General features: G+C 41.0%; 1 protein-coding gene across 1 annotated transcript in view; it reads right to left on the bottom strand.

Annotated features, from left to right (window-relative positions):
• The window catches only part of UROC1 (urocanate hydratase 1), a 91,688-nt gene that overhangs the window by 50,367 nt on the left and 17,740 nt on the right, over window positions 1-23,581 (bottom strand). The window contains exons 3-6 of the mRNA XM_085897941.1: window positions 18,454-18,584; window positions 3,307-3,400; window positions 2,570-2,629; window positions 1,339-1,467 (exon numbers count right to left, since the gene is read on the bottom strand). Coding sequence (XP_085754067.1) covers window positions 1,339-1,467; window positions 2,570-2,629; window positions 3,307-3,400; window positions 18,454-18,485 — 315 coding nt within the window. The 5' untranslated portion in view covers window positions 18,486-18,584. The remainder of the gene's footprint in view (window positions 1-1,338; window positions 1,468-2,569; window positions 2,630-3,306; window positions 3,401-18,453; window positions 18,585-23,581) is intronic.

Below are 23,581 nucleotides of genomic sequence, written 5' to 3'. Positions count from 1 at the left end.
AAGTGTAAGTGAGCGCCGTCGGATTTTCGTTTTTGACAAAATGACGGAAAAACTTGAACAACGCGACTGCACCAAATTTTATGTAAAGCTTGGCGATTCCCAAGTGGAAACGATCTGCAAGATTCAACAGGCCTTCGGGAACAAAGCAATGGGCACCACACAGATAAAAGAGTGGTACAACCGCTTCAAAGCTGGTCTCACATCAGTGGAAAGTGAAGCACGTTCTGGTAGGCCATCAACATCCTGAAATGAGATCGTCATTGACCAAGTGAGGACCCTGCTGATGCAGGATTGTCGAATCACGATCAGAGAACTTGCAGACAAGGTGGGCGTCAGCATTGGATCCGTTCATTCCATTGTGACTGAGGATTTGGGCTTAAGGAGAATCTCAGCGAAGTTCGTTCCAAAGCTGCTTACGATGGAGCAGAAGCAACTCCGTTTGGAGATCGCACAGGACATGCTGGAGACTGTGAACAGCGATCCCAACTTCTTCAACACAGTGATCACTGGCGATGAGACCACAGTGATCCGTCATTTTGTCAAAAACGAAAATCCGACGGCGCTCACTTACACTTCCTCACTCATCGGCGGTCTGTCGGCGACTGACAGCTTCTGCAGGCGGGAAAATATTCACGCATATGGATTAGGATCGCCTACATACTGCACCAAACCATGCCTCCCGAGCTTCATTTGTTTACGCACGAAAAATTAAGGTTGGGTACTTTTTGAACACACCTCGTATAGATATTTAACAGTATTTTATAGATTTATGCGGTTTCATGCCTGTTTGATAAATGCTAAATTTGAAGGTGTCCCATCATTCCTTCTTTCAACTCCAGTTGTTGCTGCTTGGAAGCTTTCATACTCATGTAGGAACTTGTAGTTGTAGGAGTATTTTGTCCAGGGAACTTAGACACAGGCAAAGACCACTTAACCCAGTATATTTGTTTTCCTTGTACCGACCCCAAAAATTATGTAGATGTTGGATCATTAATCAAACATCCACATACTTTTTACATCTATAGGCAGGGAATGTACTCAGTATCAGCACATAATGGCTTACTCGTTTTTAAAAATGTTGTGAGATCTTCAATGTCTGAAACTTAAAAGCAGAAAGGAATTGAACTTATGGTCCCAACTGAAGGACACAGTACTGGGAGATACAGTCCTCCATCAGAAGGTTGTAGTTTATGTTAATTTTGTCACTGACCAAGTGCAGATTGGAGACCATGTTGCCACAAGCTACCAACTGAACTATCGTGTGTGTGTGTTTTATGTCGGTAGGGAATTTTCTGGTTGAATGAGTGTGCTTATAAATGAATGAGTGAAGATACATACCATACCATTGCTAATGACCACACGGGGTGCATCCCTATGGCTTGGAAAGATACCAAGAGGATGCCCACTGCACATCACCAGTGTCTGCTCATCTGTCATTTCTGACAGAAACTTCATCACCAACAAAAACTGCAACACCAAGTAAGGGATCATACATGCAATAGATATGCAACAAGGGCAGAATTTTAACGATCACACTCCCAAAACCACAATCCTGTTTCAACACTCAGTAAGCACAATAGCAGATCCGTCCTCCCTCCACACGTACACACATCCCCAAGTGAATTACTAACATAACCTACATATGGCATAATGCTCTGCAATCAAAACACTGGGATGAAAATTTGTAGCTGAGTCGAGAGTCAAACCCAGGCTGGACGGCTCAGAGGCGAGTGTGCAGGCTATTATACCAGCCCCCTTCTGTTAGCTTTAATCGAGATGAAAATAATATAATGAACAAAAATATGAATAGAGGATACTTATGTGCTTACCTCCAGTCCGACAGAGTGGTGCAGATGTACCGCACATACCTGTGAGCTCTGTAGTGTGGCCTCGATTCCCAACCTACCTATACTCGTAAATTGTTACATTTGTGCTTCACAGGCCACGTGTTCCCTCACAAAGTATGCTGTCCCTGGGATGGACATTAAGCTAGGTGTTCCATCCACTAACATTAGCTAGTAGACGTTAAAGATTTCAGTGTCTTTCATGAAGAGTTGGTGAGTTACCACCATCACCCTGAGAAAATTCCAAATCCCTACCAAAGTTAGCTCCAGTTGAATGTCAGGAAGTTTGTGAAAGACCGATGATTCCACAGAAAGGTGGGACTACTCCTTGAAAATGTGAGCAATCACCCTCTCATAATATCTGCTATTCCTCTGCCTGATCTTTTCTATTTTCATCGACTCTCCTGCCGTACACTTGCGCTCTTTTCTACAATTAACATATTTGTCAGCTTTTCCTGTCTACTTACATCTTTCATCTTCTTATCACCTTATGTTGCCTCGCCCTGTTTATAAATATCTCCTTTCATGAACGCTGCCTATCTCTTTGTTCCTTGCCTAATTCCCAATTTCTTGTTTACCTGTTCCTCTCTGCTACATCGTTGGTGTATCAGCCTCACTCCGATGTCCACCTCTTGCATGAGTCTCGATATTTGTATGCAAAAAATGACCAGTTGTACACTGTGAAATGATTGTTAAATGTAGGATGCATATATGCAGCTTTTTACCTGTGCCCAGTTGCTGAAAACCTGCCCATTGCCTCCATATGTCACCAGCTCTTGTGGAAACTGCAAAGAAGCATCAAAAGGTTCACAATAAAATTTACAGAACAGTATGATTGAAGGCATCATTATGACCCCCTATACCCTCCCTCTTCTCCTGCCTGTTAAACCACTTCCCAGCTAAATCCTACGACTTCCTACAGTTCTCTATTGGTAACGTAAAAAATTTTTTGTGGGTTAGTGATCAATAAATGTCCATTTTTGAGGAGTACTATATATGGGGGTTAATGATCAATGGGTTAATGATCAATAAATGTCCATTTTTGAGTACTATATATCGAGGGAGTGGGAATATTGTTGGAAAAGAAAATTTAAAAAAAGGAGGCGGAGAGGATAGCAGAGAGAGGATAGTTTGTGAGATGGTGGGTGGAAAACGAAGAGGATTGGGAGCATACATATAGTGTTCAGGAGAAGAGATCGGAATGGGATAAAATTCTACATTTTTGTGCACATGACAATTGTGGACATGCACTTCAGAAACACCTGAATTTTAACATATAGGTTTGTCTTTAATGGTGTCATGTTATTGTGTTCATATTAAGTTTGTCTTAGAATATTATTTCATTCTGAAACATTTCTGCCATAAACACAAGGAAGATGTTTCTGAGTTGCAGTTACATTTTCGCATTGCTGCCCCATGCGACACCAATGGATGCTTCTGAGGCACCGGTTCAGTGACATACCTGGGCAACGTGAGGATCAAGGTTGTTCATTATCATGTGCATAATTGCAGCTGCCTGTTGTGATGCACAGGGGTATTCCCATATAGGAAAGGCTCTGCGACAAAAGACAATACATCAGTGGACTTTGCTAAATCTTGGTGTTGGCTTAACGGTTAAGGTGGCTGGCTTAAGGGTCTTGAGTTTGATCCCCCTGTCGTGTCATTAAATAACACCAGGTGGGATTATTTAAGCAGCCTGCCATCCTTAAGAAGTCTGTTATCAGCAGCCTGTCATCCTTCCAAGGTCGTCAAAATAAGTGTCAGCCTCTTGGAAACGGGGCTGTGCATCAGTGGCACAGCCGGGCTCCCGGCATCCAGCAGCCACAGGCTGCATACGAAATGATAATAATTGACTTTGCTAAAGTAACTATAACACCTGTGAGTTAGTCTAAAGGTGGACTTCTAATCAAGAGAGAGGAAGAGATTTCCTGAGATTTATTAACAGCAACAACAACCTCAAAGTGAGACGTGTACAAGCCATTTGAGCATCAGTTTGGAGCGCATGTTTCTCGAGGTTCTTTTTTTTTTTAATACAAAAAGGTTAGAAATAAAGGATCGTCTCAAAACAGGTTGAACAAAGCTGAACGTATGCACTTAGCCTGAAGACCAGAGTGTATGTTCATAAAAAGGGATGACGAGGCCAAAATAAAGGGCCATTCAAGAAACATGTATCCTGTAATAAAACGTATGTTCATACAAGTGACACTTGCTATTTCTCAATAGAGATACGCCTTTTTACATAAAGGTAAAAAGTCCAAACATTTGTATTTAAAAAAAACAACAAAAAAAAACACATTTACTTTTGCCTGAAAATTAAAGTGAATAACCATGCAAAAGTCTTCAAAGCAAAGCATGCACCTTGGTCCAAAGGCAAATGCAAGATCACACAACAGGATGATTTTCTCCATAAGAAACAGCTTTATAAAATAAAGTTTAAAATAAATAAATAAATAAATAAATAACCCAAGGATTTTGGCAAAGCTAAACACATGCACTTTATTCCAAAATTCAAAGCATACTGTAAATCTTGTTCAAACATCCACATTCATCTTGAACTGAAAGCCAAAATTCATGGTTTTACGAAAAATACATGACAATCAATGTTCCTGGCCCGAAGGGCACGTGGTGATATGAAGTTTCTCTTGTTGATAAACTTTCTATGACCATGTATTTTGCCAATTTTTTTTCTTTCTGTACAATAGCTAGGCTTATGGAAATGCAAGGTTCTATTGACAGTTGGGGAGTGCAGGAGCAATTGGGTACAACCATCAAGGGAATAAATGTACAGGAAAGGAAGAGAGAAAGAGGGGGACGAAACACTGAAATATAATCAAGTTGGGTTGGAGGGAGGGTTAATGGGGGGTAATTAAGATCATGCGTAATGGTGGGAGATGATTATGCAGATCTTGCTTTGGGTCTTGGGGGTAAAAAAATAAATAAAAAAAAACAATACACAAGGTGATGATGCCTTGCTTGCTGTATGCCTTGGAGGAAAGAGCAACCCCTAGAAGGTGGTTCTATTCACAGGAAAAGGAGGAACAAAGGAGGTTAGGTGTGTATAATCAGCCTGGATTTTGGAAGTGTAACCAGAAAGGGGTTCCTGGAAGAACTTGTACATCTTAGAGTTACTAGGGAGGGTTGGAGGACAGAGCGGAGGGAGCAATATTAGAGAATAAGGGGGGGGGGGGAAATAGACCACCGACCTGTCTGCAATCTGAAAGCAACAGGTGTGTTTGTGTGTGTGTGTGTGTGTGTGTGTGTGTGTGTGTGTGTGTGTGTGTGTGTGTGTGTGTGTGTGTGTGTGTGTGTGTGTGTGTGTGTGTGTGTGTGTGTGTGTGTGTGTGTGCATATTGCTGTGTCGACGGATCTGACTAACGGCACCTGTCACACGAGGAGCTTTTGCTGTGACTGAAGATTGTTGAGCTTACTAAATTCATCCTGTGTTCAATTAACTGTTCTAAAAACCATTTACAACATCCCAAGTATCACTCCATTCCGAGGCCGAACCGGGCAACACAATGTGCGAAAGGTAAAACGCAGGAAAACGTCTCATAATTAAAATGGATTTATTACAAAAATAACAAAGAGATAGGGGTAGACAATATGCTCTAATAAACGGAGCAGGGCACATGCTCAAAGGACAAACAAGTAGGCACACGCACTTGCATACAATGAAAATAAATAACCCACTATGGAACCAAATGTAAATACTAGGACTTGCGCTACAATGGGGAATGAATGAGGGCTTGAGCAAGGCAAAAGCTCGTTTTGCGGCTGGTACGGTACAGGGCTGTTGCGACACAGGGCTGGTGCGGCACAGGGCTGATGTTGGACATGGCTGATGTTGGACATGGCTGATGTTGGACATGGCTGATGTTGGACATGGCTGATGTGGCACAGGGTTTGGGGTTGGCAATGAGGAGAAGCGGTGAAACAAAGCGAGAGGAGAGGAATGTTACCTCTCCAAAGTTCTGATTGCAACTCCAACTACCTCATTGGGTCTCCATCTCCAAAACTGCCATGTGCAGTGTGGCTATGACCCTCATAAACTTTGGGATGACCTCCATGCACAGCAGGTCCCTCTCATTGGCTGCCCGCAGCTGAGGGTGTGCCATTTTCCAGGCCAACCAAGCCCACAGGGCAGCTGCAATAAAAAGTAATATGCCCCCTCTCAAAGGCTCTGCAGCCGACCTCGCAACCCTGACCTGTGGTACACCAGCCAAACAGTCCTTGCTGTGTCCTCCGAAAGCGCAATGCACTTTCCAGTTTTGTCTTTGTGCCCAAGTCTTCACCCGGCCTCGCTCAAAAACTGGGGATTTTCCACAATAAAATTTACTCTCCATGGTCTTTACATTAATGCTCAGTGCCTCCTTTCTCGGTGCACCTTTTACAATTAAACTTATTCTGAAATTTTTCCTCTTTCAAGAGGAATCTAACCAACACGGATATATGGCCATACTATTCTTGAGCAAGTCCCGCTATGAATCCCCCTCTCAACCCCTCCCCCACGCACCCTACCATTCTATGCAACATAGCCCCCATCCCTGAAACATTAGGCTCCTGTCAAGGGGTCCCAGTGGGTGTCCTAAGGTGGGTGGGAGATTTCATAAATTTCTCAACACAATTATGATTTTAAGTTTGCACCTGTACTATGAAGCATCTGTCTGTCTGTCTGTCTGTCTCTCTGTCTCTCTGTCTCTCAGAAACACATTCAGTTTTGCCAATATTCGCTGGTTCAGTAAATCTCCCAAATACAAATGTGATTTTGATTTTCCACCTGAGCGATGCCACTTTTTCTCCATTCTCAGGTTCTCCACAATATCTTTTGACATTTTACTTTTGTTGTGGGATTATGATGGAACAACATCAAAAGATATCACAATGCTAAACCAGAAGAGGATTGTAGTGTTGTATTATGGCATCATAATGTGATGGCATTCTTTATTGTTGCTCCTCTTCTTCATTCTTCTTCTTAATCCATCACAATCCCACAACAAAAGTAAAATGTCAAAAGATTTTGTGATCGTAATCCATGAGAATTGTGGTGTCATCCAAAACGATGTTCCTTACAGGTAGAGTCTGGGGCAGCTCCTTGTAAACCAATGGCCATCCATATCTGGTGCCCAACTGTGTCTGCAGACATCCTCATGCAGTTGCGTTACTTTTTTTTAGGAAGTTGGTGGCTGAATTTGCACTCTGGCCACCGTAAAACACTTCATTCCATGAAACTCATCAACATAAAGAAAAATGAAAACCCACTCTATGGGAGTACCTCCTGTGCTGCTGCCCTTTGCAGGGCAGCTCACCGGATGATGGGATTTGGGCAAAAGCCTTCTGGACCTCCATTCTTTTATAGAAGGAAAAGCATGGGGTAAACTTCCTCAGTCAGATTGCGGTGGTGTGTGGCAGAGTGTTGCTGAGGTGTCATCCACCAAATGGTGGTCTGCTTGGATTAACCTGAGGGGGTCCCTTCGGGTGGATGCCTGGAATGTCCTATTCCTAAGAGAGGATGATCACCTGTCTCTATCATCTGAGGTCCAGCATTTGAGCATCAGCATTGCAGCACTCTCTGAGGTTCAGAGACCAGATAGTGGCGAGATCATGGTGGGTGGTTTCACCTACTATTGGTCTGGTCACTCTGATGGTTACCATGCCGAAGGAGTTACTGTAGCTGTGTCCAACAATATAACGACCATGATAATTGAGGTAACATCCTTCAATGAGCATATTATGAGACGAAAGATTCGTCACTCCTTGGGTGTTGTTTCCTGGTCTCTGTATATCCTCTGACTGAGACAAGTGATCTCAGTGAAAAATTCTATGCCGCACTCAAGTCTGTGGTTGACTAGCACCCCAGGTGAAATACTCTTCCAGTCTTGGGGGATTTTAATGCATCGACTGGTACTGATAGGGATGATTATGAGACATGTGTTGATCCCCATGGGTCTGGAACTGTGAACCAGAATAGCACTAATTTCCTTGACTTTGCAAGAGGTCGTGGATTTAGGGAGGCTGGTTCATAGTTTCAGCACCCACAGGCTAATCACTGGACTTGGTATTCCAACCCAGGTGATGTGGTATAGGAGATTAACCATGTGCTCGTTGATGGTCACGGGAGGATGATTCAGAACTGCAGGGGTCTACCGGAGTGCTCAGTTCCTCAATACTGCCCACAGGCTTGTTGTAGCAACTCTGAAGCTGCAGCTGAAATCCAGGAGAATGGTACCATCCCAGCCCAAACTGGATGTTGGCAAGCTCAAGGATGAGAGTGTAGCTGAGGAGTTTGCAAGCAGGCTAAATGTGGATTTGGGGGAAAGGGGTCTGGGTGCCTTGGGAAATCCTGAAGAATTGTGGAGTGCCTTCAAGACTACCATCCTTGATGTTGAAGGTGGATGTCTTCGAACTCCCCGAAGTGCAAAGAATAATTTTGTCTCTCGAGGGACCATTGACCAGAGTCGCAGGGCCAGCCTTAATGGCAGAGCTGAGCCGTTCAGGGAGTTGAGGCATAAAACTGTATGTGCGCTGAGGGTGGACAAGGAGCCCTGCGTGTGAGGAATCGGGCAGGAAGTAGAGCATCACCTGTGGTCAAATTATTGTCGTTTTTCTTAAAGGGGAATTCGTGCATTGTAAAAAAATTTTTTGTAAAGTTGGACTCTGACCAGGGATCTGAGATGGAGACTTAATTCCTTCAGTACCAGGTGTCTTCAGAGAATTCTTGGCTATCACTGGTCGGACTTTCTGTCCAACGATTGGTTGCTGAGAGAGACTCTGAGATTTGTCACCTGTATAGTCCGTGAGAATCAGCTGCAGTTGAATGGACATGTGGCTCGATTTCCTGATGCTGATCCTACTCACCAGATTCTCCCTACGAGGGAGCCTCGTGAGGGGAGGAGGCCAACAGGCCAACCATGTTCCTCGTTGTTTCAGCAGGTTGCTCAGCATCTCAAGGACATGGGGATGGGGCAGGCATCTGCCTGGGGCATGGCCAGACGGAGTTTCCTGGAGTACCGGCGGAAAGTGGACGCAGCCACATGCTGTTCCGGTGCATGCTCCCATACCTGAACTGACCATACAGACAGAGTCCATAACGATGTTCCTTACAGACAAAGCCTTGAAACAAAACACACAATGGCTCCATATCACTGAGAATCACTTTATTGGTGATTAGAACAACATACGTTAACGTGATAAATTAAACACAACAGTATAAACATAAACCGAAATGGCGACTATGATCATGAAAATACTATCGAGGTGAAACTTCACTGCCGAGAGCCAAAAAATAGTAAAGAATAATAATAATAACATCGTAAAACATTTCAAAATCTTATTTATTATAAAAGAAAGTTCCGTTACTTGTGACAAGTGATGCTTTTGGTCACCTTTAACTGGCGGGAATGCCCGATTGCAGCCGACAGCACAACAGAACACCATCTGTTTCACTGAAACCAGTGCACCTGACCAGCTACTGGGGTGTTCCAAGATGGTGGCAGATAGTTGGTGCCACTCACCACATATCGTTTTAAAAAAATAATAAAATGCTTAATGTTTTATATATATTGTTATTTTGGTATGGATTAAATCCATCTGTTATTAAATTAATTTAATACTTGTTTCAGTTGATTTGGGTGATGGTTTGGATATGTATGAGTTTTGGAATGGTTCTGTCCATTGTCCATTCCCCCCCCCCCCCGCACAATCCTGGGCTGATTTGGTTGAGTCCACATTTACCTTGGATTTCCTTTCGTAATAAAACGATTAATATTTTATTTATCTTTAAATTTTGGGTTGTGTGCACGAGCCGACAAAGTCACTTCCTCACATTGGAATGACCATCATAGCTTCAGCAGTTATTGAGGGAGGTCAGGCTATAGTTTTACATTATTTTTCGTGGGGAAGAACCACAAGAAGTACAAATTAGTGATCGACTGATGTGGTAGGTTAGCGATGTATTCTGGTGTCATTTTAAGTCTTGGTCGTTCAGAAAACACTCGAGAATAAAAGGTATGCCTTTTAAATACTTATAATTTCACTCAATAGTAGTTTATGATTGTATCATTGTGTACACACTTGAATAGGCGGCCATTTTTTCCCGTACAATCCCTCTATAATCGACATGGAGTACCACCATACTCCGAAACTAGTGTGCATCGGCTCGCGATGCTCACCTCACATGTTTCTGCAGTGGGACAAACACAGCCACGCTATTAAAAACACCTCACTGCCACGTTATTTAAAACACCTCACCTCCACGTTTTTAAAACACATCACATCCAGGTTACTAAAAACACCTCACCACCACGTTATTAAAAACACCTCACAGCCAGGTTATTAAAAACACCTCACCACAACGTTATTAAAAACACCTCACCACTACGCCATTAAAAACACCTCACTGCCACGTTATTAAAAACACATCACATCCAGGTTATTAAAAACACATCACAGCCAGGTTATTAAAAACACCTCACCACCACGTTATTAAAAACACCTCACAGCCAGGTTATTAAAAACACCTCACCACCACGTGATTAAAAACACCTCACCACTATGCCATTAAAAACACCTCACTGCCACGTTATTCAAAACACCTCACCGCCAGGTTATTAAAAACACCTCACCACAACGTTATTAAAAACACCTCACCACTACGCTATTAAAAACACCTCACTTCCACGTTATTAAAAACACCTCACCACCACGTTATTAAAAACACATCACATCCAGGTTATTAAAAACACATCACAGCCAGGTTATTAAAAACACCTCACCACCACATTATTAAAACCACCTCACAGCCAGGTTATTAAAAACACCTCACCACCACATAATTAAAAACACCTCACCACTATGCTATTAAAAACACCTCACTGCCACGTTATTAAAAACACATCACATCCAGGTTATTAAAAACACCTGACCACCACGTTATTAAAAACACATCACATCCAGGTTATTAAAAACACATCACAGCCACGTTATTAAAAACACCTCACCACCACGTTATTAAAACACCTCACCACTACGCAATTAAAAACACCTCACTTCCACGTTATTAAAAACACCTCACCGCCACGTGATTAAAAACACATCACATCCAGGTTATTAAAAACACCTGACCACCACGTGATTAAAAACGCATCACATCCAGGTTATTAAAAACACATCACAGCCACGCTATTAAAAACACCTCACTGCCACGTTATTAAAAACACATCATAGCCAGGTTATTAAAAACACCTCACCACCACGTTATTCAAAACACCTCACCACCACGTTATTAAAAACACATCATAGCCACGCTATTAAAAACACCTCACCACCATGTTATTAAAAATACCTCACCGCCACGTTATGAAAAACACCTCACCGCCACGTTATTAAAAACACATCACATCCAGGTTATTAAAAACACCTGACCACCACGTTATTAAAAACACATCACATCCAGGTTATTAAAAACACCTGACCACCACATTATTAAAAACACATCACAGCCACGTTATTAAAAACACCTCACCGCCACGTTATTAAAAACACATCACAGCCACGCTATTAAAAACACCTCACCGCCACGTTATTAAAAACACATCACAGCCACGCTATTAAAAACACCTCACCGCCACGTTATGAAAAACACATCACAGCCAGGTTATTAAAAACACCTCACCACCACGTTATTCAAAACACCTCAACGCCACGTTATTAAAAACACATCACAGCCACGCTATTAAAAACACCTCACCGCCACGTTATTAAAAACACATCACAGCCAGGTTATTAAAAACACCTCACCACCACGTTATTCAAAACACCTCACCACCACTTTATTAAAAACACATCACAGCCACGCTATTAAAAACACCTCACCACCACATTATTAAAAACACATCACATCCAGGTTATTAAAAACACCTCACCACCACGTTATTAAAAACACCTCACTGCCACGTTATTAAAAACACCTGACCACCACGTTATTAAAAACACATCACATCCAGGTTATTAAAAACACCTGACCACCACGTTATTAAAAACACATCACAGCCACGCTATTAAAAACACCTCACCACCACGTTATTAAAAACATCACAGCCACGCTATTAAAAACACCTCACCGCCACGTTATGAAAAACATCACAGCCAGGTTATTAAAAACACCTCACCACCACGTTATTCAAAACACCTCACCACCACTTTATTAAAACCACATCACAGCCACGCTATTAAAAACACCTCACCGCCACGTTATTAAAAACACATCACATCCAGGTTATTAAAAACACCTCACCACCACGTTATTAAAAACACATCACAGCCAGGTAATTAAAAACACCTCACCACCACGTTATTAAAAACACATCACAGCCACGCTATTAAAAACACCTCACCTCCACATTATTAAAAACACATCACAGCCAGGTTATTAAAAACACCTCACCGCCACGTTATTAAAAACACATCACAGCCAGGTTATTAAAAACACCTCACCACCACGTTATTCAAAACACCTCACCACCACGTTATTAAAAACACCTCACCACCACGTTATTCAAAACACCTCACCACCACTTTATTAAAAACACATCACAGCCACGTTATTAAAAACACCTCACTGCCACGTTATTAAAAACACATCACAGCCAGGTTATTAAAAACACCTCACCACCACGTTATTAAAAACTCCTCACCACCACGTTATTCAAAACACCTCACCACCACTTTATTAAAAACACATCACAGCCACGTTATTAAAAACACCTCACCGCCACGTTATTAAAAACACATCACAGCCAGGTTATTAAAAACACCTCACCACCACGTTATTAAAAACACATCACAGCCAGGTTATTAAAAACACCTCACCCCCACGTTATTAAAAACACATCACATCCAGGTTATTAAAAACACATCACAGCCACGTTATTAAAAACACCTCACCCCCACGTTATTAAAAACACATCACTTCCAGGTTATTAAAAACACATCACAGCCACGTTATTAAAAACACCTCACCGCCACGTTATTAAAAACACATCACAGCCACGCTATTAAAAACACCTCACTGCCACGTTATTAAAAACACCTCACCGCCACGTTATTAAAAACACATCACATCCTGGTTATTAAAAACACCTGACCACCATGTTATTAAAAACACATCACATCCAGGTTATTAAAAACACCTGACCACCACATTATTAAAAACACATCACATCCACGTTATTAAAAACACCTCACCGCCACGTTACTAAAAACACATCACAGCCACGCTATTAAAAACACCTCACCACCACGTTATTAAAAACACATCACAGCCACGCTATTAAAAACAGCTCACCGCCACGTTATTAAAAACACATCACATCCAGGTTATTAAAAACACCTCACCACCACGTTATTAAAAACACATCACAGCCAGGTAATTAAAAACACCTCACCACCACGTTATTAAAAACACATCACAGCCACGCTATTAAAAACACCTCACCTCCACGTTATTAAAAACACATCACAGCCAGGTTATTAAAAACACCTGACCGCCACGTTATTAAAAACACATCACAGCCAGGTTATTAAAAACACCTCACCACCACGTTATTCAAAACACCTCACCACCACGTTATTAAAAACACCTCACCACCACGTTATTCAAAACACCTCACCACCACGTTATTCAAAACACCTCACCACCACTTTATTAAAAACACATCACAGCCACGTTATTAAAAACACCTCACTGCCACGTTATTAAAAACACATCACAGCCAGGTTATTAAAAACACCTCACCACCACGTTATTAAAAACTCCTCACCACCACGTTATTCAAAACACCTCACCACCACTTTATTAAAAACACATCACAGCCACGTTATTAAAAACACCTCACCGCCACGTTATTAAAAACATCACAGCCAGGTTATTAAAAACACCTCACCACCACGTTATTAAAAACACATCACAGCCAGGTTATTAAAAACACCTCACCCCCACGTTATTAAAAACACATCACATCCAGGTTATTAAAAACACATCACAGCCACGTTATTAAAAACACATCACTTCCAGGTTATTAAAAACACATCACAGCCACGTTATTAAAAACACCTCACCGCCACGTTATTAAAAACACATCACAGCCACGCTATTAAAAACACCTCACTGCCACGTTATTAAAAACACCTCACCGCCACGTTATTAAAAACACATCACATCCTGGTTATAAAAAACACCTGACCACCATGTTATTAAAAACACATCACATCCAGGTTATTAAAAACACCTGACCACCACATTATTAAAAACACATCACATCCACGTTATTAAAAACACCTCACCGCCACGTTACTAAAAACACATCACAGCCACGCTATTAAAAACACCTCACCACCACGTTATTAAAAACACATCACAGCCACGCTATTAAAAACACCTCACCGCCACGTTATGAAAAACATCACAGCCAGGTTATTAAAAACACCTCACCACCACGTTATTCAAAACACCTCACCACCACTTTATTAAAAACACATCACAGCCACGCTATTAAAAACACCTCACCGCCACGTTATTAAAAACACATCACACCAGGTTATTAAAAACACCTCACCACCACGTTATTAAAAACACATCACAGCCAGGTAATTAAAAACACCTCACCACCACGTTATCAAAAACACATCACAGCCACGCTATTAAAAACACCTCACCGCCACGTTATTAAAAACACATCACAGCCAGGTTATTAAAAACACCTCACCGCCACGTTATTAAAAACACTTCACAGCCAGGTTATTAAAAACACCTCACCACCACGTTATTCAAAACACCTCACCACCACGTTATTAAAAACACCTCACCACCACGTTATTCAAAACACCTCACCACCACTTTATTAAAAACACATCACAGCCACGTTATTAAAAACACCTCACTGCCACGTTATTAAAAACACATCACAGCCAGGTTATTAAAAACACCTCACCACCACGTTATTAAAAACACCTCACCACCACGTTATTCAAAACACCTCACCAACACGTTGTTCAAAACACCTCACCACCACTTTATTAAAAACACATCACAGCCACGTTATTAAAAACACCTCACCGCCACGTTATTAAAAACACATCACAGCCAGGTTATTAAAAACACCTCACCACCACGTTATTAAAAACACATCACAGCCAGGTTATTAAAAACACCTCACCGCCACGTTATTAAAAACACATCACATCCAGGTTATTAAAAACACATCACAGCCACTTTATTAAAAACACCTCACCGCCACGTTATTAAAAACACATCACATCCAGGTTATTAAAAACACATCACAGCCACGTTATTAAAAACACCTCACCGCCACGTTATTAAAAACACATCACAGCCACGCTATTAAAAACACCTCACTGCCACGTTATTAAAAACACCTCACCGCCACGTTATTAAAAACACATCACATCCTGGTTATTAAAAACACCTCACCACCACATTATTAAAAACACATCACAGCCACGTTAGTAAAAACACCTCACCGCCACGTTATTAAAAACACATCACAGCCACGCTATTAAAAACACCTCACCGCCACGTTATTAAAAACACATCACAGCCACGCTATTAAAAACACCTCACCCCCACGTTATTAAAAACACATCACAGCCAGGTTATTAAAAACACCTCACCACCACGTTATTAAAAACACATCACAGCCAGGTAATTAAAAACACCTCACCACCACGTTATGAAAACACATCACAGCCAGGTAATTAAAAACACCTCACCACACGTTATTAACAACACATCACAGCCACGCTATTAAAAACACCTCAGTGCCACGTTATTAAAAACACATCACAGCCAGGTTATTAAAAACACCTCACCTCCACGTTATTAAAAACACATCACAGCCACGCTATTAAAAACACCTCACCTCCACGTTATTAAAAACACATCACATCCAGGTTATTAAAAACACCTCACCACCACGTTATTAAAAACACATCACAGCCAGGTAATTAAAAACACCTCACCACACGTTATTAACAACACATCACAGCCACGCTATTAAAAACACCTCACCGCCACGTTATTAAAAACACATCACAGCCAGGTTATTAAAAACACCTCACCGCCACGTTATTAAAAACACATCACAGCCAGGTTATTAAAAACACCTCACCGCCACGTAATTAAAAAACACATCACAGCCAGGTTATTAAAAACACCTCACCACTACGTTATTCAAAACACCTCACCACCACGTTATTCAAAACACCTCACCACCACGTTATTAAAAACACCTCACCACCACGTTATTCAAAACACCTCACCACCACTTTGTTAAAAACACATCACAGCCACGTTATTAAAAACACCTCACTGCCACGTTATTAAAAACACATCACAGCCAGGTTATTAAAAACACCTCACCGCCACGTTATTAAAAACACATCACAGCCAGGTTATTAAAAACACCTCACCACCACGTTATTCAAAACACCTCACCACCACTTTATTAAAAACACATCACAGCCACGCTATTAAAAACACCTCACCGCCACATTATTAAAAACACATCACATCCAGGTTATTAAAAACACCTCACCACCACGTTATTAAAAATACATCACAACCAGGTAATTAAAAACACCTCACCACCACATTATTAAAAACACATCACAGCCACGTTATTAAAAACACCTCACCGCCACGTTATTAAAAACACATCACAGCCACGCTATTAAAAACACCTCACCTCCACGTTATTAAAAACACATCATAGCCACGCTATTAAAAACACCTCACCGCCACGTTATTAAAAACACATCACAGCCAGGTTATTAAAAACACCTCACCACCACGTTATTCAAAACACCTCACCACCACGTTATTAAAAACACATCACAGCCACGCTATTAAAAACACCTCACCGCCACGTTATTAAAAACACATCACATCCAGGTTATTAAAAACACCTCACCACCACGTTATTAAAAACACATCATAGCCAGGTTATTAAAAACACCTCACCACCACGTTATTAAAAACACATCACAGCCACGCTATTAAAAACACCTCACTGCCACGTTATTAAAAACACCTCATTGTGATGTAACCGCCATGTTGTTAAAAACACCTCACCGCCACATAATTCAAAACACCTCCCACTGTACAATTCATACCACCTCACCAAATGTCGCTATAGAGACAGGCTTGTTTTAACTGAGGATAAGTACACGAGTTGCCGTGTTGTCATGATTTACGCCAATCAATTTAAACATTTTATTTTCCAAATTAATTTGTAATATTCATGATATTACATTTTTATAAGCAAGTGAGGTTGAAAATTAAAATTTAAAGTTATGGAGATACAATGTCACACAGGAGAAGGATCTGGGGGTGGTAATCGATGTGGGAGGTAAGCACGCAGCACAATGCCAGGCAGCTATAGGTAAAGCAAATAGGGTTTTCGGTTGTATTCGCAGGGGGATCATTTATAAATCATTAGAGGTGGTGTTACCATTGTAGAGGAATTTAGTGAGGACACATTTAGAATATTGTGTGCAGTTTTGGTCACCACAATTCAGGAAGGACATCGATGCCATAGAGAGGGTTCAGTTAATCGCAGGACTACTCGATAGATTCCGGGCCTAGCTTGACTCGGCTATGAGGAGCGGCTGAAGGAGATAGGGCTTTATACACGAGAAAACCGGTGGTTACGAGGAGATATAATGGAGATGTTTAAGATAATGAAAGGTATTGATAAAATAAGTGCAGATTAATTATTCAACAGAGTAGACAGTGATAGGACCAGGGGCCATAGCCTGAGAGTAAAGAAGAGGAGAGTTAAGATGGTAGAAAGGCAGGGGTCTTTTACTCAGAGAGTAGTTAATGCATGGGATTGCCTCCCTGGAAAGGTTGTGGCAGCAGAAACAGTAGATAAGTTTAAATTAGAATTAGATAGATACCTGGAAGTTATGGAGATCGTGGGGTAAAGGGATGTTAGCAGAACTGTTAGGTAGTTTGAGCATTGATGGGTGATTGTGTGCATGTGTACCGAGTGCTGTTGGTGGGGGTCTCGTCATGGGGTGTTGTGTGGTTGATGTTGTGTGTTTTTAACCAAGCCCATGCCCCCTCCCCTGAGGGGAGAAGAAGAAAAGGTATTACAAAAACTACAAAAACTTAAAATAAACAGATAAAAAAAATATAAAAAAATAAAAGAAATTGCATTTTCTTCTTTGGATCTTGTGCTGATAAATTAGTATGGTGTTCACGCAGGCAAGATGGGCCGAATGGCCTCCACCTGTGTGTCTGATTTCCTTGTATAGAAAAAACAATCATTAAATGATTTTAATCCAAAAATTTTAATTAAAAAAATACCCTAAGGACATACACACAGGAGAGGTAGGTGCAACCCAGAAGTTTAGTTCGATTTTACAAAAGTTTGAGGGAGTAGTGCAGTGACAACACAACATAGTCACTGCACAGATTTATATATACGTGTGTGTGTGTGTGTGTGTGTGTGTGTGTGTGTGTGTGTGTGTGTGTGTGTACACACACACACACACATATCCTCTGTCCTCTGATCTGGAGCCTTCTCCCTACCTTATTTTGATCTTGGGACAGAAACGATACATGTAGATGTGACCATATTGTTGTAGTTCAGATAAGAACTCGGGAGCCAGTGCTTTGTGGAACTTGGGTGTGAAGTAACGAAGCGCATTTCTCAGTGCCACCTAAAAAAAAAAGTTAGACATGAGACTTCTTAAGACTAGACAGCGCTGCTCCTACTGAGAGGTGAGTCTTGCAAACCACAATAAAATAGCTGGAGAAATTAACCCATCGAAAATTCCGGGGGAATTAACCCATCCAAAAGGATGGTTTATTCGTTTGTGATTTTAAATGAATATTTGTGCTTAAACTCCTTATGTTATTTTAGAAGGTAATTTTAAAAATATAACAGAATTTGTATTGGATGTGACATGTTGTGTTATGTGCTCAAAGAATCATGCATCTTTGCCATGGGGAAATGAATTGTCATTATCGTATAACTAGCAGATTTACCGGGTGTTGTGCAGGAAGAGAAAAGTGAATAATTAACACTTTGTAGCCAAAGGAAATTTGGAAATTGTAATACCCTTCGTCACTATAACCAAGTGGCGCCCCACTGTACACATTTACATAGAGAATTTACGCCCCATTAACACCGCCCGCATGAGGCCGCAGCCACATAGCCTATGTTAACCCCCACACAAAGTTGTATTTGTACCCCCAAGTTCGGAGGGTTGTAACTTAAAAGGTGTGGTGTGCATGTGTGATATATATATATATATATATATATATATATATATATATATATATATATATATATATATATATATATATATATATAAAATATATAAAAATATCTGTGTATAAATAATTTTAAAAACATATATAAATAAATATATATAAATAAATATATATAAATAAATATATCTATATATCATAGACTCCTATAGAGAAGGACTGGAACCTCACGATCTCAGGGTTTGTAACTTGAGTCTGAAGGATTAACTCGAGTCTGGGGCTAAAATGACTTCTAGAAGGGCTAGAGACACGATCTCGGGATCCATATAGGGGTTTTTGAGGATGGCGAGTTCAATAGTGTCATTTTCAACACCACCTGAGGTCATCTTCAAGGTCAAAAGGTCATATTTTAAGGTCAAATTACTGAATTTTGGTATTTTTTGCCCGTTTTTGTGTCTAACTCATAGAGGAAAACTTTTGCAGTCTATGACAAACATGACATTGTGCCCCTCCTGCACCTACTTGCTGATTTCTATCATCGTTAACTAATGTATGTTTTGTTTGTTTCTCTTTCAGAAACTGTCCAGCTGGTGATCTCACAGGATCTTTGTGTTGTTTCCTGCTTTGGTGATAATATGCCACGTCGTGCAGCTGCTCTGGTTGTAGAGGAAACTATGATGGGATGCCTTATGTAAAGGTCATATCCTTCCCAAAAGATCCTGAGGAGAGGGAGAGATGGTTATTGGCAATGCCAAATGAGAAAGAAAGCTTGAGGTGCTTAAAGGAGATATATATATATATATATATATATATATATATATATATATATATATATATATATATATATATACATATATATATATATATATATATATATATATATATATATATATATATATTTGTGAGACACATTTCAATTGTGATTGGGTGTCAGTTAGGGGTGGGAAACGACCCAAAGAACCCCCATCAATATTTCCTGGAGTACCGAAATCAGCTTTGAAGCAGGTGACCTCAGCCCCACACCCAACATCATCTTCTACGTCAGAATCAAGAGCTAAGAAGATGCAGGCAGCTGATGAGGCTGCAGACAATATCCAAGATTTCGACCACTTCTGTGCTAAAATCAGCTCCTATTTTCCTGGCTTTAATGTCATAAAAGACCAGGAAAACCTTTACCTATCAAGAACTGATGCTACTGGACAAACTGTCAAGCAGTTCTTTCATTTCCAACAAATTCACTCACCTTTTGGATTTCTATTCTTGAATAGAGTTGAGAAAGATGGCATTGAGGTTCCCAAACAACTTTTTCCTTTGCAGAAGAACAGCCTGCTCTCAAAATGGTCCCAGATTAGATCCATAACTGACCAGGTAAACATCTATGAATGCACAAGCAAGGAAATTCTTCAGCTTGTAATAAGCCAGCTCTGTTGGATGACTGAGGCACACAAGCTTCCTCATTTCACCTTCCTTCTGTCACAGCTGCATCTTATGTTCAAACCTCTTGATCGTCGCCGATTTGATACTAATACTATGATTTTCGCAATGCAGCTTCACAACATATCACCCAGTGCATACAAAATGATTCGTCGATCCGGCTTAATCATTCTATCATCAACAAAAAAGGTAAAACAGATGCTTGCTAGTAGTCAGCAAGACTCCAACCTCAAAACCTTGTTCGACCAGCTTAAACCACAGCAGCGTTTGGTCAATTTAATGTTTGACGAGGTAAAGCTGGTCGAGACATTGCAATTTTCTGGAGGGCATGTTGTAGGATATGCTCAAAATGCAGCAGCGGGTGGTGAACACGAAATGCTTGCTTCACATGCTATGGTTGTTGAAGTTGCCTGCCATTTCGGTGGTCCACGCTATATTCTACGCATTTTCCCTGCAAAAAACTAACTGCCGATCTGCTGAAGGAAGTCCTTATCAAAGCTGCATCAGCTGTAGTTGGTGCTGGCAGTACTGTGATTTCTTTGATATGTGACAATTGCAATACCAACCGCAGTGTTTATTCAAAACTTGGAGGACCAGGAAGTTGCCAAGTGCTGTCAATTCAAGAGCAATCTATGTTCTTAGTGTACGGCTATGTGCACATCTTCAAAAATATTCGCAACAACTGGATTACTGTTGATGGCAAGACACTCTCATTTGTTGTAGATGGTAATGAGTACAAAGCTTACTGGAGTGATATTCAGAAGGTTTATGAGATGGACCGGGCTACTCCTATTCGCTTAACCAAGCTAACGCACACCGCTGTTTTCCCCAAGCCCTTTCAACGCCAGAGCATACCATTTGTATGCCAAGTGTTCAATGGCAAGACTGTCGCTGCTTTAAAGACCTTCAAGGATTCACTGGGCATCAGCGAAGGCACAATCATCCTCACCCAGATAATGAGTGAGTGGCTCAAGATGATGAACGTGAAAGACCGTTTCTCAGCTATCCATCTGCGCGACGAATCCAGACAGCCTTGGACAGCAGACTGTACAAGTTTCACTAGGCTGGAGCAGACCTGCCAAATTATATCTACCTGCGCATGGCAAGGGGGTGGTGGTCGTAAGCTGAAGCTAACTCAGCAAACTGCTGAAGCCTTCACTGTGTCCACGCGTAATAATGTGGATGCTGCCAAATTGATTCTGGCAGAGAAAGACTTTGACTACGTTCTTCCTGCTATATTTGCAGATGAAGCCTAGGAAAAGTTTTTCGGCCAAGCCAGGCAAAGAAGCGGTGGAAACTTCTACATTGACGTAGTTGACATTATGGCTGCAGCTAAAATTGTAAATTTGCAAACACTCATTAAGCATGACATTATGCCCGAATCTAGTTCTCGTGTGATTGATTGCGACAAGAACTGTACAACTTCCATAAATCCAGATGAGTGAAGTGAACTCATTGACGAGATTACTCCTCAAGAGACTCAGGATCTCTTGGGGTCTGAAGATGTCCTTAAGCATAAAGTAGTTTATTTGGCCGGACACCTTGTTCATAAATATGGTGATAGCACTAGTATAGAGGAGATCATTGATGATGAAGATGGTAACGAGGTGTCATCTGAGTTTCTAGATAATTTGAATAGAGGTGGATTGAGTGTGCCGACTATGTCAACAGTCTTTTTTGTACATAATGCCTATAATTTGTATGACAAGACTAAAATGCGTTGCCGATTTCATTTTGCTGAGCTGTTATCCTCTGTAGATGCACCTTTAGCTCGTTGTAATGCTGCATGTACTACTTTAGCTAATATTCTATTGAAAGCTCATGTCCTCAATGTAAGTGACAAAGAAAAAGCTTTGGGATGCCTCAGGAGGCAAGAAAAGCTCTCCAACTAGTGATAGACATAGACATAGTTGTAATAGGCATAGTGTTGTGACATGCATGTAATGTTTATGTAATACGATATATGACAATAAATATCAAAGTTTGACAGCTCTACACACTTGCATCTTATTACAATCAGCCATCTCTCACCGTTTATGAGTTAGACACAAAAACGGGCAAAAAATACCAAAATTCAGTAATTTGACCTCAAAATATGACCTTTTGACCTTGAAGATGACCTCAGGTGGTGTTGGAAATGACACTATTGAACTCGCCGTCCTCAAAAACCCCTATATGGATCCCGAGATCATGTCTCTCGCCCTTCTAGAAGTCATTTTAGCCCCGGACTCAAGTTAATCCTTCAGACTCAAGTTACAAACCCCGAGCATGGGAGGTTCCAGTCCTTCTCTATAGGAGTCTATACTATATATACATATATAAACAAATAAATATATATAAATAAATAAATAAATATGTATGCATACATACACATATATAAATCGAAACATATAAATCGAAACATATGGAGTGTGACGAGCACTCCCTCGCTCTCCATTGGACATAGTCCTACATCAAAGCATCACCTCCAAAGCATTTATTTACAATCAAGTGAGGGAAGGGATGTGGCACAGTAAATTGGGTTTATTGGTATGTACAGCAGAGATAGCAAGGAATTTGTGGGGTGTGACAAAAGGCAAGCAATTTACAAAAGCAGACAGAACTTATCCTGTTAGAACTTCTACAATCTTAACTTATGCTATGACAGGCGCCATCACATACTCACACACACACACACACACACACACACACACACACACACACACACACACACACACACACACACACACACACACACACACACACACACGGAAGATTAGATATAGTTCAGAAAGAAAGAGAGCAGATGAGGACAAATGGCCTCGCAATACCTGGCGCGGGCAGCAGACTAACACAGCCCAGTATGCTTTGGGGGAGGTAGGATGGAGGAATACTGGTGTCTAAGGTGTGGGAGTGGGAGGTGTGGTGTAGTGCAGTATGGGAGATGCGGTGTCATGCTAGAGGAAAATGGGATTGTGAGTCAGTAATGATGCTCATTTGCGCATCTAAAGGGGATGAGATAGAGGGGTGG

This window comes from Eptatretus burgeri, chromosome 10 (genome assembly GCF_056783735.1).
Source record: "Eptatretus burgeri isolate ZD-2024b chromosome 10, Ebu_testis_v1, whole genome shotgun sequence".
NCBI classification, from domain to species: domain Eukaryota; kingdom Metazoa; phylum Chordata; class Myxini; order Myxiniformes; family Myxinidae; genus Eptatretus; species Eptatretus burgeri.
The sequence above is the reverse complement of the archived record's forward strand: the minus strand, read 5'-3'. Positions and strand labels throughout refer to the sequence as shown.